The sequence below is a fragment of the Sturnus vulgaris genome, chromosome Z (assembly GCF_052056855.1).
Source record: "Sturnus vulgaris isolate bStuVul1 chromosome Z, bStuVul1.hap1, whole genome shotgun sequence".
In the NCBI taxonomy this organism is placed as follows: Eukaryota; Metazoa; Chordata; class Aves; order Passeriformes; family Sturnidae; genus Sturnus; species Sturnus vulgaris.
The window spans coordinates 53,209,541-53,226,382 of record NC_142283.1 but is presented as its reverse complement, the minus strand read 5'-3'; the positions used below and the strand labels follow the sequence as shown (position 1 = coordinate 53,226,382).

Genomic DNA, 16,842 nt, shown 5'->3' with positions numbered 1-16,842 from the left:
ATGTTTCTTGAAGACTACAGAAGACAGCAGACTCCTAGATGTTAATTTTCCCAGCTTGCCAGAACACTAGAAGTAATAAAAAACAAAGAATATTGATATGCATAAATTGGCTACATACATTTGATAGTTATTGTTTACTCAGTCTTTTTGTTACTGCTTGCTGCCAGACTACTACTTAGGATTATATGCAGATCAATAAATTGATACACAAGGCCTGATATCGCACAGCAGGAGGCAGCTAAAACGGTTCAACATTCATTAAAATCAAAAGTAGTTACAGAAGAAAACTGATTTCATAAAGCAATTAACTGTTATTAGTAAAGAATTTAGTTCTTTGTCATCAAATATGCAAATACAAACATCTTAATACAAAAAAATGTTTTCAACCCAAGGCACAGTTACTTGCCTAACATAAAAACTCCATATATGTTGATAAGTACTAAGACAGTTTTTTGGAAACATTTCTTTTGTAATGAAAGTGTTTACATAGATTTGTAAAATAGTTGGAAGGTAATAAATATCAATAATTGCTGTAAAAGGTTATAATCCACCATACACGTTTTGATAAATGTAGTTGATATATTAATTTAGAAACTTAGAGATGTATTTTAACCTAAAAAACTGTCTTACCCATGTCATTTTCAATACCTGCCTGTCAGGAAAAAACTGCAGAATTATTTAGCAAAAGGAAGAAGAATACACAGGAAAACATTAAAAATGCCATCTTATAGCTAGTAAACACTAGAGATGTAGAACATAGTTTTCTTGCAGGAGTGGCAAACTAAAGCTTGGGATTATCTTTAGAAACTCAGCGTTCTGCATTTCTCTACACGAGGGCAGCATCCTTTCAAAAGAATCTGTAGTGATACAGTGGAATAGAACTGACATACACAGTCATTCTCTCATGTCTGAGAAAAAAATAAATGAAAAATTAATAGAGATGATTTACCATAAAAAAGTGCTTAGAGTTCAAAAATCTTTACTTGATGGCACACATTTTCAGTAGTGTCAGAATTAAATATATTACTAGATGTTGCAAAAGCTCATATGAAAGTTAACACTGATGAAGTAGAAATATTAATTTATTTGTGGAACTATATAAGGCCAAATTTTTAAAACTCCTCAGCAGCCAGAACTGGAACAATTAAACTTTGAGCTGAATTTACAGACAATTAAAGGATAAATAAGCCCTCTGGGAAATCTATCCTTACTTTTCAGAAAGTCTCTCTTTTTTCTCCTAGTGAAAGTAGTATTTTTACTTTATAGACACAGTTAGAACAGTAATCTCAGATTTAAGTGCATTAAATTAAGAGCATGAAACAGAGCTTTACAGGGCACTCAAACAGTTGTGAACTTCATCACTCATGCTGAATGACATTCTAAATTCCATTTTTCAAATCTGGCTCTATACCCAGACTCTATATGCAGAGTCTGGCTGCTGACTCAATTTAAAAAAAAAACAAAACAAAACAACAAACCACTGATAAAAGACAGGTCAGACCTTGAAAACAAGAGACCTGTAATTGCCAAAGCTGCATAATGCAAGAACTCGTACTTTCTGTATTACAGTCAATAACACTGCACTATACCAAAGACGAGTTAAAACTTTCCAAAACATCTGTTTCTTTAAAGAGAAATGCACAGAAATGTTTTCATTAACGTACATGGTGAACATGGTATAGAGTGTTTAACCATCCTGGAAAGTCTTTCAGATTAGACAGTTATATGACCCCAAAGTAGCAACTGGTCACCAAAATTTAGATTCACAAATCCTTTAGTTTGGTCATTTATGTAACAGAGAGGATGCAAAAGTCAAAGACCTTCTGCTCCTCTGGTTTTTACCCTCTTGGCAATCAGATGCCTTGTATTACAACTATAATTTTGAACAAATATTATATTTGTGCTTCATTTTCTTCCATCAAAAAAAGCTAATGAAGAAATTCATGGGCAATTTGAGTTTTTCCCCAGGATGCTGATGAAGAGGTAGCTGATCACAGCTGGAGCAGGAAGCTCCGCTTGCTGCTTATCTGCACTATCAGAGTAGCAGGCACACTGTAACTAAAGCTTATCTGTACAAGAGGATCTTGGGAACTTCTCCATAGCTATGCCCAGAACCCTTACATAGATGCAACAAATACTCCAAAAACAAACCACCTACTAATATAGTGTGTTTTGGTCAGATTGGCAAATTAGAATGGCAATAGCAGTTATGCTGTCTGTGTTTAGATTCCTGGTATGATACTGTTGGATCATCTACTTTCTAATCCAGCTACAAACATTAACATAGCCTTCAAAGCTATTGAACAACGTTAAAATGCAGCAAGTTCTGATGAGTTCAATCTTCCTGGCATACTGTACCAGGTAGCAAAACAATCTCTTGAGCCAAGAGCCAAAGGGTATAGTCTATACATGACAGTTATCATAAAAGAAAGTACCACAAACTTTCCATAGGAAGCACTTGTTTTTTTAGAGTCTCACTAGTCTAGTGTAAGTGACTGGCATCTGCAGCCAGTTGCTAGGAGAATCCAGTGGCATTCACCTCAGCAATGTCCTTTGGCTTAAATCCTGCTACAACTGGGGATGTATGTGTATTAACTTGGCCCTAAGAACTGTACTAGTATTAGCCATATTGCTTGTAATTTTTCAGTGAAATACTTTGATTCATGTTTGTGTCTAATACTGGTAAAATATCCGTTACTTAGTTGGTGTTATGTCCATGTACTCACATGACATAAGAGTACATTCTTTGCCTTTAAAAGCAAACTTCACTTATGTAAAGGAAAAGGTTAATGAGTTTCTTTGTCTTTGGAGAAGTAGCATTTATGCACTTGTACTTTTCTGTTAACTGCATATTAAACTGTACAACAAGGTTGAAAGATTGTTCTATGTTCATGTCATTTCATTAAACATATTTTACTGCCCATTAGAGCTGAAAACTACTTGAAAATGTCTAGTGTTGTCTTTTGGGCACAGATCTGCACTGAACTTTACATGCAGTAAAAAGGGTAAATTAACAGCAATATAAAGTTTAAAATGCTCTCTACAGGTATTATGTACACATATGGTGCCCACTAAAATCCAGCACTTGTGCACTTTTTGGGATTGAGTCTACATATATTGCATCCTTTGAGAACCTCAACTTTTTACTTTACTTCCCCTACACAAAAAGTCCTTGGCTCAAAGGCAGCAGCCTTAGCTTTCTAATGAACAGAATGAACCATTGCTTCCCTTGCTGCCAAAATCTAGTTCTTCTAGATGTTTTGTCCACGTAGATTCTACTCTTGTATCAATAAAAAAGACTACATTTTTTGGGTTAGTGGTGCTCCCAACTGCCTTGTGCTCACAGCAATATGAAGAAGAAAGGCTCATCTAGCTCATCCTCATCCACCATGAACCATCTCTCAAATCCCACTGAATCACCTCTGTCACACTAGAACAGGCTGCCTAGGGAGGTTGTGGAATCTCTCTCACTGGAAATATTCAAGAATCGTCTGGAGCAATCCTGTCCAATGTGCTCTGGGATGCTCCTGCTTGAGCAGGGAGATTGGACCAGCTGACCTACTGTAGTCCCTTCCAACCTGACCCATTCTCTGCTTTTGTGATTCTATTACATTTATTCATCAAGAAAGGAACCAGAGACTACTGGGTCCTATTTAACTATAGAAAAACGGGTAGAATGTATAATGCATTGTGGCAACACTACTGACATTAAATGTCACAAATACTATTGACATTAAATGTCAGTTATTGCCTCCTTTTGTTTTACCAGAAAGGTCTTCACATGGGATAATGGCAACACACCAGTCTTGTGGATTCACATGGGTAAAAATCTGAACAATGCTTAAGCAGCACACGTGCCTTCACATTTCCAAACCATTTTAGTATAGCCTCAATTAGATGTACGGACCAAATACTTTATTTGTTCCTTTCCTGAAAGACAGATCACATGAGTTCCAATCAGTTCAAAACAAAGAGTGGTGGCCTAATATAAATACCTCAGTCTTTCAGTACTAATTTTATAAAGTCTTTCCAACTCCACTAGCTTCCACCTCTGGATGGGAGAAACAAAATTCTCTGCTGCACAGAAAAGCAGCCTTCCGCCTTCACAGTTCCTTTTTTTTTAAATTTACCTTACCATCATCTCGTTGCCATAAGAGGAAAGATCTGACTCATTTTTGTTGAAAATAATTTTCTTAAGAAAAAGGTGTCATCTTCCAAGGTCTATCAATTTGTCCTTTCCCACTCACCTTAGTAAAAGTAATTGATTTCTATTTCTCCACAGCACAACGTACACCTCAAGCAACTCATTGCTCCTGACACTCTGGAGCAAAAGAGTGGCCCTTTTTAGATATAGTTCAGTGCTAGATTTGATTCTGCGGTTGTTTGCAGGAGGAATTTTAGGATTGTCATCTAGAAGCCATAAAAAGAAAAAACAACTTTAGAACTGCTTCAGGATTTTCATTAAAACAACAAAATCATATGGTAAGTATGAATATTCCCTGACATTAATACCCGGTAGAGAAATGCTTGCAAGAATTTACAGGAGTCAGACGTCTATCTTGTTATAAATTACTCCTATTTCTCTATCTCCAGGAAACTTAATCTGAATATTTTTGGTATAAACACAGATTAAGATGTTTGTCTTTCTTACATTTGTAATTCCCAGGATATGCAGCCCATATGATCTTCACTTCCTGGATTTTGGCCCCAACAACAATTTCCGTCAACTCCTCATTCAAGCCTTCTACCGTTTAACAGGATTCATGCACCCCTCCTACCACTTCTTATAATTGAGAAGCAGTTTTATGCTTTTATATTACTGTTTTTTCTGTTCCTCTTCTATGAATTACTGCTCACGTTTTCCAGTACCTGATTCTTTGGCTACAAAATCTGCCCTTTCCATGTCACAGACAAGCTCAGGCTGAGTTCACAGAATTGCCCTGGAATTACTATTGGAGGCCATGTATACATACTGGGAAAATTAATCCATACTTGATCTATTTCTTAATTCTTTCCACTAAGCATTCTTTACTGGCCACTACAGTGAGTTGAAACACCCAGTCCTAGGTGCAGCTAATACAAGGCCAGGATTGCAGCACCAGCTACATCACTTGCATTTCATATGCCTAAGTAAGAAATTCACTTTCAGACATGGGCTCTCTTTTAAAAAAAGGTTTTCCATCAACTTCGTAGGCCATGGAGGAAGCAATTACTTCAGACAGGCCTCTCCCACCTTTTGTTCTTCTAAGATCACATTGCAAAAAGCACTCTACTGGCAAAAACAATATTTTGAAGGCATAACACACAGTTGAACTATGTATAGAATACTGTCCAGACAAGCCTCAAACAAACTGCTATCATTTTAGTATTTGACAATTCATATTAGTGACACACAATGTTTTTTAAAAATAGATACAAGCAATTCCTCCTTCCAAGTAGCTAAACTTGATTATAATACTAAAATTATCTGCTTTTTATATTGTGTAAATGGAATCCATCATGATACTACTCTTCCTTTATTATAAGGAAGACACCCTATGTCTACACAGTAACACCCAGTCACTATTTCCTCTCTGTTGCTCAGTTTCACTGCTGCAAATGATTAAAAAAAATAATGAACAATGATTCTACAAATAACAGCATGCTACGAGGACAGATCTCAATGTATATGCTGGTACCAGATGGCAACAATCTACTGACAGCCAAAATAGTCTGATTTTATACTTGTTTATTCATTCTTGTGCACTAATACTTGAGATGGAATCAATATGAACAACTAATTAAATAAGTATATTGTCTTCCTTTTATGACATCGCATTGACAAGCAAAGTTCTAAAGTCTGAAGACAATCACAAAAATCACAGTTGTTTTTTTACTATCTTGCTTCTGTTTGCTATTTAATTTTTATAAATGCTATTTGTCAATACTCCTCACATTCTTGAAAATAACTGCATTTTCCAAATATTTTCTTCAATGTAAAGAGTGAGAACAGGGGAAGATAAAGCAGTAATCTAGGTATCTAACCTTTAGTTATGGATGGGATGCTGGAAGTAGTCAGGGGACCAAGGATTCTATTCCCAGTTTCTCCATGTTGCTATGAGAACTCAGAACTTCACTGGCTTCATCTGCAAAAGGTGGGAAATCATATTTATGAATATTTTAAGAGATCTTTTGTGTAACAAACATAATTTTAAGAAATATTATAAGCCATTAATTATATTTTCTTTACATTACTTTTACATACCATTTTCATTTAATGTGTTTAGTTCAGCTGAGATTGTAAAAAAAGATACTGTAAGAACGCCAAATTTCTGAAGAACTTATGGACCAGTCACATATGAAACAATGAACTATCCTGGTTTCAAAGTTTACTCAAGACATTCAAGTATGATTATTGACCAGACAATTCCACTTTTTGAGAAAATAAGAAAATACACCAAGATTTGTCATGATTTTAAAGTTTGCTTTTATGCCACTGTAATTTCAAGAAAAGATTTTGAAAATAACATTGCTCTGTGTCACATTTACAAAGTGGCTTCTTCAACAACTAAAAAATCCTTATCGGGATGCCAATCTATATAAAACGACCATATATAGACTTTATCTTGTATCCTATGCACAAAACCAATGAGATTTAAAAAGCATCACATTGAAAATCATTACAGCAGTTTGTCCTTTTATATCTTCAAGAGACATAAATCAAGCAAAAATAGGAACAGAGAGTGCCAGACTTACAGTGGTTTCAATAACCTGGTTTAAAGATTATGTTTTTACAGCTACAATGTTCTGCAAGTGGTATAGATTTATTGGATGAATTGAGTTGACAGTGATGTGAAATTAGTTTACAATCAATATTTCTATGAAAAAGTATTATGGTAAGTAATAGTTAGAACCTAACACACAAACATTGAAATAATTATTATGAAAGAAAAATCATCAGCACACTACTGAATACCTCATAGGGACTTTAGAAGAAACACTCTTCTGATACCAGATCTCAAGGATATAGTAAAACTGAAAAGGCATACACAGCAATGATAGCAACTGATTACTTCCATGAAAGTAATAACTGAATTCATGATTTCTCTTTATTCTAGAAAAGAGACAACCAACATGGCAAAGGTCTACATAGGCCACATGGAAAAACAGCAAAGAGCAAAAGTTTATTGTATTTTACAATATGAATATTTGCATCAAATGAAACTAACAGGTGCCAGGTTTGGAAACCAAAAAAGAGATTTATTTATAAACTCTTTAGCACTGTATGTTGTGAATGGTATTAGTCTGTTTACATACTTCCATGAATTCTTGAAAGGACTGGTGTATTTCATCAAGAGAAGTACACTGAAAGCTAATAAATTGAAAGAAAATCACAGCTGTGTCTGGCTCACAGATTAGTGGATACTAATAGGGTATCCAGGTCTGTAATTGTGCTATTTTGGAATGGTACTGTTGAGTGCTTCAAGAGACTAGGTGATGCTGGGATTGATGGTCATTATATAGGATAGATAGACCTTAAGTCTGATATAGCATTATTAATCTTATTTTTCTTATTATTTTGAGTCAGTAAATTCATTTGAAGTGCAGCTTACAGGGAACAGTCTACATGAGTTTAAGTGTTTGTGACCACCTCTGGCCATTCTATTTAAAGGAAACAATCCTTAAACATAACAAGCATCCATGCTTCAATAAAAATTAATTTATTTTAAAATTAATTTGGGCTACTAAAGTTCTGCACTATCACAAAGTATAAGCAACACCGACTATGAACCACACACACTGTAGTAGCTATGGATGTCCTACAAAGTTAGCTTTTAGTAATTTTCTGACCTACTCCATGAGACAAATTAGCTTCTCTTTACTCACTGCCAAGGAGAATTTTTGCTTCCCTATTCACATTAAACCCTTTGCTATGTCACAGAGCAAAACCAGCACAGATTTCAATGACTTGACAGAAACACTTGGTTTGAATAGGGACTTCTATGACCCCTAAGACTTGTCAAATTTAATTGCTTCTAGTGTGACAGAATCTCTATGAGAAAATGGCAGCACACACATGGGGTTTTGTACAGTGAAGCAATATTAATGTCATTTTCTACTTATAGAAAAACAAAACTATTGTGCCAAACATGTCCATTCAGGTAAATAAAAGGATGTAATTCAGAATTTTCATAGTCAATAGTAAACCTAAAATTTTGCATGTAATATAGTGTATGAAAGTTCACATACAATATCAGAGGGTGTCCAAAAGCATGACATTTTACAAGCTTTGAAAAGCTAAACATGTTTTCTTAAAAGGCTGGTTCATATATTTATGTTTATATTTTTCATTAAATGTCTTTTTAACTTTGAGATGCAAGCAGTTCTGCTTTTTCATTCTGTCTGTGAATATAATCTAGTTTTTTACCGTTCTTTTTGTGCTACTGGTAGCACTATACATTTGTTGGGGAGCAAAAGGTACATAGCTAATTGTAAATGGGTATTTATGGTCATTTGAAGAAAAGCCTTATCTCTGACTGACATTCACACTATTAGAGAAGAGTATTGGGAATAGGAATTTTATTCACAAAAATTACTAAAATTTGGTTTAACATAATGAATGTTGCGAGCCCATTACATAGTAATCCTAAGTCTTCTTCCGGTAGGATTTGGAATGTGAACATATGTCTGAGAATAAAAATCCATGAAAACTGTAATCAAACGGGACCAAACTTTTCACGTTGTAAAGTTTGTGTCTGTCAAATTATAAAATATTTACGAAAATCATAAAATATTGCCATATTAATTCAGAAAATTTCCTGGAAATCATTCAAGCAAGTTACTTGAGTCCTGAGTTCCTAAGTTCAGCTTTTCTAACTTTTCTCTTTATTAGAGTCAATTATAGCATAAACCTTTCTATTACATTAGCACACAGAAAAATGCCATGCAAGAATTTTTTCTCCATCAAGAACAACTTCAATACTAGAACCTCGAGCTCAAGACTAGTCTCGAGCTTTCTAAACAATGTAGACAACTCACTCTACAGTAAATATAAATTAGAAAAAAGGAAAAAACAATCATTGCAAGAAAATAGAAAATTCCAAAAAAGTGAGCCTCAAGATTCAAACAGTAAAATGGAAATAAAATGAGTTGCTGGTATATGTGGGTTTTGGATACGTAAAATGTCCATGAGGAAACTGCCATTCTCTGCCATCTCCTTCTGCTGGAAAAGTCACCTGCAGCATTCAACTGTAAAAAGCAGTCAGACTTAAAAATCCTAAGTATTGTAAACTCTACAAGGGTAAGCAGACGCCCTTACTACCAGGTGTACTCAAAACCAGTTACAAAACACCTTTCATGAGAAGTCGGAAAATCGCAGCTGGTAGCTTTTTCTAAATTTAAAGGAACCTTCTTTCATTCCAAAACTGACAAATTCCATCTTGCCCAGCCCTAAGATGGAGATTTCTGATCCAGAAAGATGCCATTTCCCAATGTAATTCTTTCAAATAGTGCAGAAGGAAAGGTCCCTGTGGAAGGCACAAGCCTTTCTTCCCCCCACTTTCCTATAACTTCAACTAAATAGCTATCAGGTTACTTTTCAGAACAATTTAAAGGGCAGCTGACAGAGGCAGTAAGATCTGGTCCTGTTCTTCAACTCAACATCTGAAATGCAAAACTGTGTACAGCAAAAAGGGGAAGGGAAGTAGAAAATTCAACAAGATGAGGAACAAAGGTTGAAACTTCATTTTTATGAAACTCCATCTATGAACACTGCTAAATACAGATATGTAAGTTTTTATCCCCTTTGAAGTCATAGCTATTTAAAAGGCAACTATCATTTATAAGCTCTTCTGAAACCTTCCCTTCTAGTTTCTATAAAAAACTAAATCAACAAACTCCACAAAAAAACCATCATATACAAAGACAACACTTCTAAAATCATCATCTTCCATAAGATAAAATGGGCACCTTTTCTCTATATGCAAAATCACAAAAGATATAAAAAACTTATCTCCATGAGAATCGCAGCAGGCAGCTGTGAACTCAGCAGATCTGCAGGAAATAACCCAAAGGTTTTATCAGATCAAATACTGGAACTAAACCAATAAATACTGAATACACTGTATAAAAAAGGGAAGCTTTATGCAATATGTGAATTATCCCCATTCAAAGTACTAATAAAGCTTCTTTTAATCTTGTTTGATGTTTTAGCATTCTCCTTCCAGATAGACCACCTACAAGCTAAAGAAAAAATACAGATCTAGAAAGCATGACCAGTGGAAAAAATGGGTAGTTGTTATGGCTAGATGGAAGATTAGTGAGTGACCTTGTTACAACTACCAGATATGTGGAAATGCAAGGCTGTAAAATAGAGAACAATGAATTTTTCAACAGATCTTTAAGCCTTAAGACAAAGCATGGCAACCCTTAACAGCAATCAGTGTGACTTAGACTGTTGTCTAGGAAGCTATTTGTAGCCTTACCATTTCACTGGAGTTGTTTAGGCAACATAAACAAACCATTAAGAATGGATGAAGTATGGGTTATCCTGCCCTATATAATGAAGAACAATAAAGAGGCCTTCTTTCCAAATCCTGTCAAATCACGTGAAATGTAAAATCAGAGAAGAACAGAAGACATTCAATAATTTCATTCTACCGTACACTAAAAGAAAGATACATATATATGTATGCATGTATGTATGAATTTTCCCATAGTGTAACAGATACATATATTTTAACTACTGCCAACACAAAGCAGTACAGCAACTTGATTTATTACGTGCAGAATCTTCTGCATTGTTGCTAAACAGTACACTGGTCCAAAGTTACTAAAATACTTTAAAAACTATACATTATGTAAACAAAACATAAATAATACAGCATACTTCTTTGTACATATTGTTGAGAACATGTTTTTAGGAGTTCAGGAACATGTACAATCCTATACTATAGATTGCATTTTTGCAATGCATAACTTTTTTTTTAAAGAAACAGGTCAAAAATGAATTTGACAAATAAAAAGGAGATATACACTGTCATAAACACACTGGCAAACAGTCCACAGCGTAAGATGGAACATGTGCAAAAGGCGAGATTTCTCCAAACTGTTTAATGAATTGGTAATTTCTGAGCCTTTTACTGGAGAACTCTCTGAAAACTTCTGACAAACTAAAATTTTTCTGTCTCCAAATCCCCACAGGTAAACAGATAAGAACTTTAACTTGTTTATATTGAGTAAATCAATTGTTAAAACATTGTAAGAAATTATTCAATAATTACAGCTTCCAAAGTTTGAAGAATGCCCCAGAATTTCAAAGTGGCTCATTTGCAGGAAATTCAGGATGCAGCTTTGTCAGGTTTATCAAGGCAAGATGACTGAGATGCAGGGAAGACCGCAGTAGGATTTCTGCTTGTGGAAACAACAACAGGAAGCAACGATGAAGACAGGGAAGGAACTTTTGGTGCTGAAGTATTTAGAGAATTCAGTATGGCTCCCTCTGGACTAACCAACAGCTTTTTGATAGAACTGTCAAGCTGAAACACTGACATGTTGCTTGGTAAATGAGAATTTGGAGGATGAACAGCAGAAACAGAAGATGTAGCAACATTAATGGGAGACTTTGTCACTGAAGATACAGACAGAGTTACTGCAGACAGTGGAGTACATGAGCTAGCTGGAGTACTAAATATCTGGGGTGTTGCATGTACAATGGGTAAAGCATCGGCAGCTCCAAAAGAGTTCACGATTTTTGTAGAGCTTTTCAAAGGATGTTTTGGTATTTGCCAACTTAATGAATGACTTGGTGCTAGGACGATTTTTGAGGTTATTGGATTAACGGTCGGTACACCTTGAGGATCTTGACCATGGTTACTTGTTAAAGGAGTCTGTTTTGTATTACAGGAGAGAAGAAGAACATGGCTGCCAGCTCCAAGGCCTTGCAGTGGAACAACAAAACGAGTACCATTAATCATTATCTGAGTTCCAGGTGCCAAAGGCATACAAGTGCTAATGACTATTTTCTGTTGAGTGGAAGGTTCATTCAACAGAACTCCTCCTGTTTTGCTTGTTACAGGGGGTGAAGCTTCAGACACCTGAACGGTAGAAACACAAGCATAATCATGACTTTGTTTCTCTGTACTGGGAGGCACCTGCTGGCATTGTTGGGCAGAAAGATTGGGAAAACTAATTACTTCACCTGTATTTGGTGATGAAGGGGGCAACACTCTGTGAGGTTTGTGAACACCTGCATGACTTGACACAGCAGCTGAAATTCCTGTTGACTGAAACTGAACCAGTGTGGGCAACTGTCTTTTTGGTACTGGAAGAGGAGCTGGAACTGCTGCCAACTGAGAAACTGTATGTAACACCTTGTGGTGGGTGGCTGCAGGTCCAGACAAGCTAAAGACTGGAAATTGCAGAGCAGATGCTAAGTTTTGTGGAGATACTGTTGGCTGTGTTGAAATCAGCACAGATGAAGCAAGATGTCCTGTTTTCACAGTTGATATACCCATAGTATTTCCAATATTTGATGCACAAAGTTGGTTACTCAGAACTGGCCTTATTCTTGAGGGATCACTGGCACCAATCAGAATAGTAGGCTGTGCCATAGAGGAAGTTCCACTTGATGTTACTGAAACAGAGTCCACTCGTGCATTTGCTGTTGTTATTGTAAAGGCATTTTCAGCTTTTGTTGCAACACATAGAGATTCATTAGCTGACACAGCAAAACTTGGAACAGGAACCACACTACTACTTGTCAAGGATGGGGCCAAGGCTGTCCTCTTTTTGTCTTCTCCTTTAGAAATGCCAGAGTGCAATATATTAACTGGCAGGGCCTCCTGTGCACTGCCTTTAGTATTTACAATGGTCTGACCTATATTTAGTCCAATTTTCACATCTTTTACTTGAGCAACAGTTGGTGATGAATTTATTCTTATTGGTGCTCCTACTGTAGATGGGATCAAAACCAAACGTGGTTGCTCTGTGGCATTAACAAAGGTTTTGGTTAAGGAAGAAGGAAGGTTCTGTTTCAATGACTCTGCAACTAGATTGGTGGTTGATGGGCCATTGGCAATTTGTGTGTTAATGAAAACCAGCTTCTGAGCATTAACAGCAGTGGATGCTGGACAGGGTATAATACTAACCCCTGATGTCCCAGAGGGAGATAAAATTGGTGGATTTGTGATTAATGTAAATTTCTGGACTGTAGTACCACTTATTAACTCTTCATTTGTTGCAGAATTTGACTCAGATTGTGTAACAGATTTTGTTTTCACTTTAGTATCCCCTGGATGCTGCACAGAAGAAGTTGGAGTTTTGACAATATTACTTTGTCCAGTGCTAGTCACACTAACAGGGCTGTTTGGAGTTGCAGACACCAAATTGCTAGCTAATGGAATAATGGAGGACAAGGAAGAAGACTCGTGGCAGGAGTTCTCTCTTACTTGACACGAAGGGTCCTGAACAGCTGGCTGCTGTAATGTAAATTTGGTATTTTTCTCCATTGCCTGGGTAAAATCAGCAGAGAAAGCTGAAATGTTAACAGAAGAAGCTGTTGAAGGGGCAAATCCAGGAGATAATTGTCCAATATGTGGGAGACCAGATGTGGCTGTTGCTACAGATGGAAGACTAGAGGATGATACCACTGTAGTTTTTGGCACAAGAAAGGCCTGAAGTTGAGAAGCATAAGTGAAAACTGAACTAGGACATAAACTGCTAGTATCTGAAATCTGGTCTGGGTTTGTTTGCACCTTAACAATTCCAGTGTTTCCACCTCGTGTTGTCACCAGAATAGACTGTGATTCTCTTACACACACTGTCTTTAGCTCTTGCTTAGTTTCAAGGGAGTCAGTTTGCATCTGTGATGCAAGACTATGAGAGGCAGAATCAGTGTTTGTAGATGCACTTAATGCTGTTGCTGGTGTCAAGGATTGGCTAGCTGTGGAAGAAGTAGGTGAAGCCAAAGACACAGGCAATGTAGCAGTCGAAACTGCAGTCTTGATTTTGTCACTTTCACTTTGGCTTACCTTAATTATTGATGATAAGTTATCTGCTGAAGCTACATTAGGCAATGGTTGTGTAGTGTTCATTGGACTAGTCACTTGCAATGAGTGGGTAGTATTCTTACTAAAAATGGTAGTGGGTGACTGAGTGGCATTTGCAGGGCCTGTTACCTGAACAGGTGTTAAAGAAACACTGATGTTTGACGTTTTTGGTAAAGATGTACAGTGCATCTGAAATGATTTTTGTTGTAGTGACTGAATATCCTTGGACACAACTTTTTCTTCCTTCTGCTGAAGAACAAAATTCTTAGGTAAAATAAGAACTTGTTGCACAACTTTTTCTCCATTTTTAGGGTCAATCATAGCTTGCATTTGAATTTTCACTGAACTGTTGGGAACGTCTATTGGTACACAGTGGCCATTTGGCATTTTGTATACCATTTGTAAAGGAGTCTTTGAACTGGCTTGGCAGGGCGATGCTGGTTTGATCGGTGATGATTCCAAAGCTGGTAAAACTGACTTTTCAGAAGTAGATACGTTCATGCCTGCAGGAGGCAGCAGTTGATTTGTTAAGGTCACTTTGTTCCCAGTATTCTTGGCAAGCAAGGCCTGGATGGGTTTGGTCCCTTTCAGAAAGTTTGATACTGATGTTGCAGGATTTGTCAAGGAAAGCAACTCTAGAGTTGACCCTTCAAATTGCTTCAGCTCAGTCAAGCAACTATCCGACTGCTGGCTTTCTGAACTCTGGACCACAGCCTCATTAGTGCTCAGTTTAGCTTTCTTCCTTTGTGAAAGCTCATTAGTGCTCTGATCCAGACAACTACTTTGCTTGAACTGTCGTTTAATGCACTTGGGCAGTGTCTTCTGTATCTCTTTAGAAGCTGATTCTTTTTTCAGAATTCTGTTTTTTCCTGCAGGTGAATTCATCTCTAATAGTTTCACTTCATCTGCAAGGATATTAAAACAGAAACTGTTTTTTACATGTTTGCAACTGATACCCCTACAAAACAGTTTTACAGTGTCTCGCTAAAGGCAATAAACTAGTTTGCAAGAGAAAAGGTACGTGGAAGGAAATGTCTAATTTTTTAAGGGCATCTGGTCAGGGACCTTTGCAATACAAAAAGAGGATAATAAGCAAAGGAGGAAGTAATAAACAAGAACATACACGGATTGAAACCTGACCAGCAATGGGAGACAGTGAGGAAAACCGAACCTGGTCGATCAGATTAATTGATAACAATATGTGAAAGCATGAAAATGTATATTCCAGCAAGTTTATCTTGAGGAGGGGAAAAGGAAAAAGCCAGGAAAATAATAAACAGAGACCCTGATCTAACCAAACAAAAATGGAGACAATGTCAAGAAACAACTTCACCAATCACATCAATTGATGGGCTATCAGGAAACTGCAGAAGCCTCTTGCAGGAAGATCAACTTTTTGAACCTAACATGATTATAAACCAGGGGAGATCCTGGAGACAGAGCCAGGAGGGGTGAGGGAATTGATACAGCTCTACAAACCTATGAAGCGATGTCTTGAGCTAAGAGGAGCTGCAAAAACAGCTGCAAGAGGTTACAGTCTGTGGGCCTGGTGCCAGCTGCTGGGGGGTGAGTGTCTGTATCTTCCCCAAATCCAGTGTGTATGTATTCAGTGATAAACTTCAAGCTAGACTAGCTGGTGAGCAGGAGGGCCTGGGGGTCTGGGCTGGCCTAAGAGGTGGACTTGTGAGCAGGGGATGCCTGTGCAATGAAGATGTGAATGCCATGTTTCATAGTGAGCATCAAGCTGGACTAGCCAGTGAGCAGTGGATGCATGAAGTGGTAAGAGGGCTGAGGATGCATGCAGGTGGGCCAGGTGGACAGAAGGGCCATGCACTGAGGTTTTGGTTGAATGGGGCTGCAGGGGTTCCTCTCTGAGGAGAGAAGCGAGGAACTGCCTTGTGTCAGACTCAGCTGGCTCCAAAACAAATCCACTAAAAGACATAAATGAGCCTGTCAGTCAAGCTGGTGATGCCCCATGGATAATGCTTTGCAGAAGTGTGTGACAGAGTGGACTGAGGAAAAAACATAGAGACACAATCCTATAGACACCAAAGTCAGCAAAGAAGGAGGGGTAAGAGGTGCACCAAGCACTGGAATGGATTTCCCTGCAACCCAGTAAGACCCCTGGATCAAGCAGGTTTACCTGCTCCCATGGAGGACCATGCCAGTATGTATGGTACAGGTATGTACATTGCAGATGCTTGAGGACCTCATTGTACAGCAGTGAGTAGAATGCCTTGAAGGAGATTGTACCAGTGTGGATCTCCCATATGCCACAGTTCCTGGCAGGAACCTGCTCCAGGGTGGGCTCTTTATGGGCTGCAGTCTCATGCTGAAAAACTCTAGTCTATGCAGAGGACCCACAATGGTGCAGTTTGTGAAGGACTGTATTCCTTAGGGGAGACCCCACACTGAAGCAGGGATGAGGAAGAAGCAGAAGGCACTCATTGTTACAAACTGACCTCAATTCCTGGATTCAGTCCTTCCTGCGCCATTTGACAAGGGAGGAGGTGGAAGAATTGGGAATGAAGATGGTGGAAGAACTGGGAATGAGCCTTGGAAGAAGGTGGATATGTAAAAGGAGGGGTTTAGGTTTTTTGTTTGTTTCTCACCATTCTGTTCTATTTTTAATTGACAACAAATTAAAATTAATTCTCCTCAAGTGAGCCTGTTTAGACTGTGACAGTAACTTGTGAATTATCTCCCTTGCATGTATCTTGACCATTAGGCTTTTCCATATTGTTTTCTTTCCCTAGCTCTTAAGGAAGGGGGGGGTTACAGTGGTTGGGTGGGCATCTGGCAGTCAGTCAAGGCC

At 37.5% G+C, this 16,842-nt stretch overlaps 1 protein-coding gene across 11 annotated transcripts in view; it reads right to left on the bottom strand.

Moving 5' to 3' along the window:
* Positions 1 to 16,842, bottom strand: part of BRD10 (bromodomain containing 10) — a 91,403-nt gene that overhangs the window by 32,333 nt on the left and 42,228 nt on the right. For 6 of the 11 annotated variants that reach the window (XM_088155866.1, XM_088155868.1, XM_088155870.1 and 3 more), the window contains one exon: positions 6,656 to 14,932. In XM_088155866.1, coding sequence (XP_088011992.1) covers positions 11,319 to 14,932 — 3,614 coding nt within the window. In that variant the 3' untranslated portion in view covers positions 6,656 to 11,318. Of the gene's footprint in view, positions 1 to 4,247; positions 4,411 to 6,024; positions 6,126 to 6,655; positions 14,933 to 16,842 lie in introns of those variants that run through there. The other 5 variants (XR_015799198.1, XR_015799197.1, XM_088155871.1 and 2 more) reach the window with 3 other exon arrangements.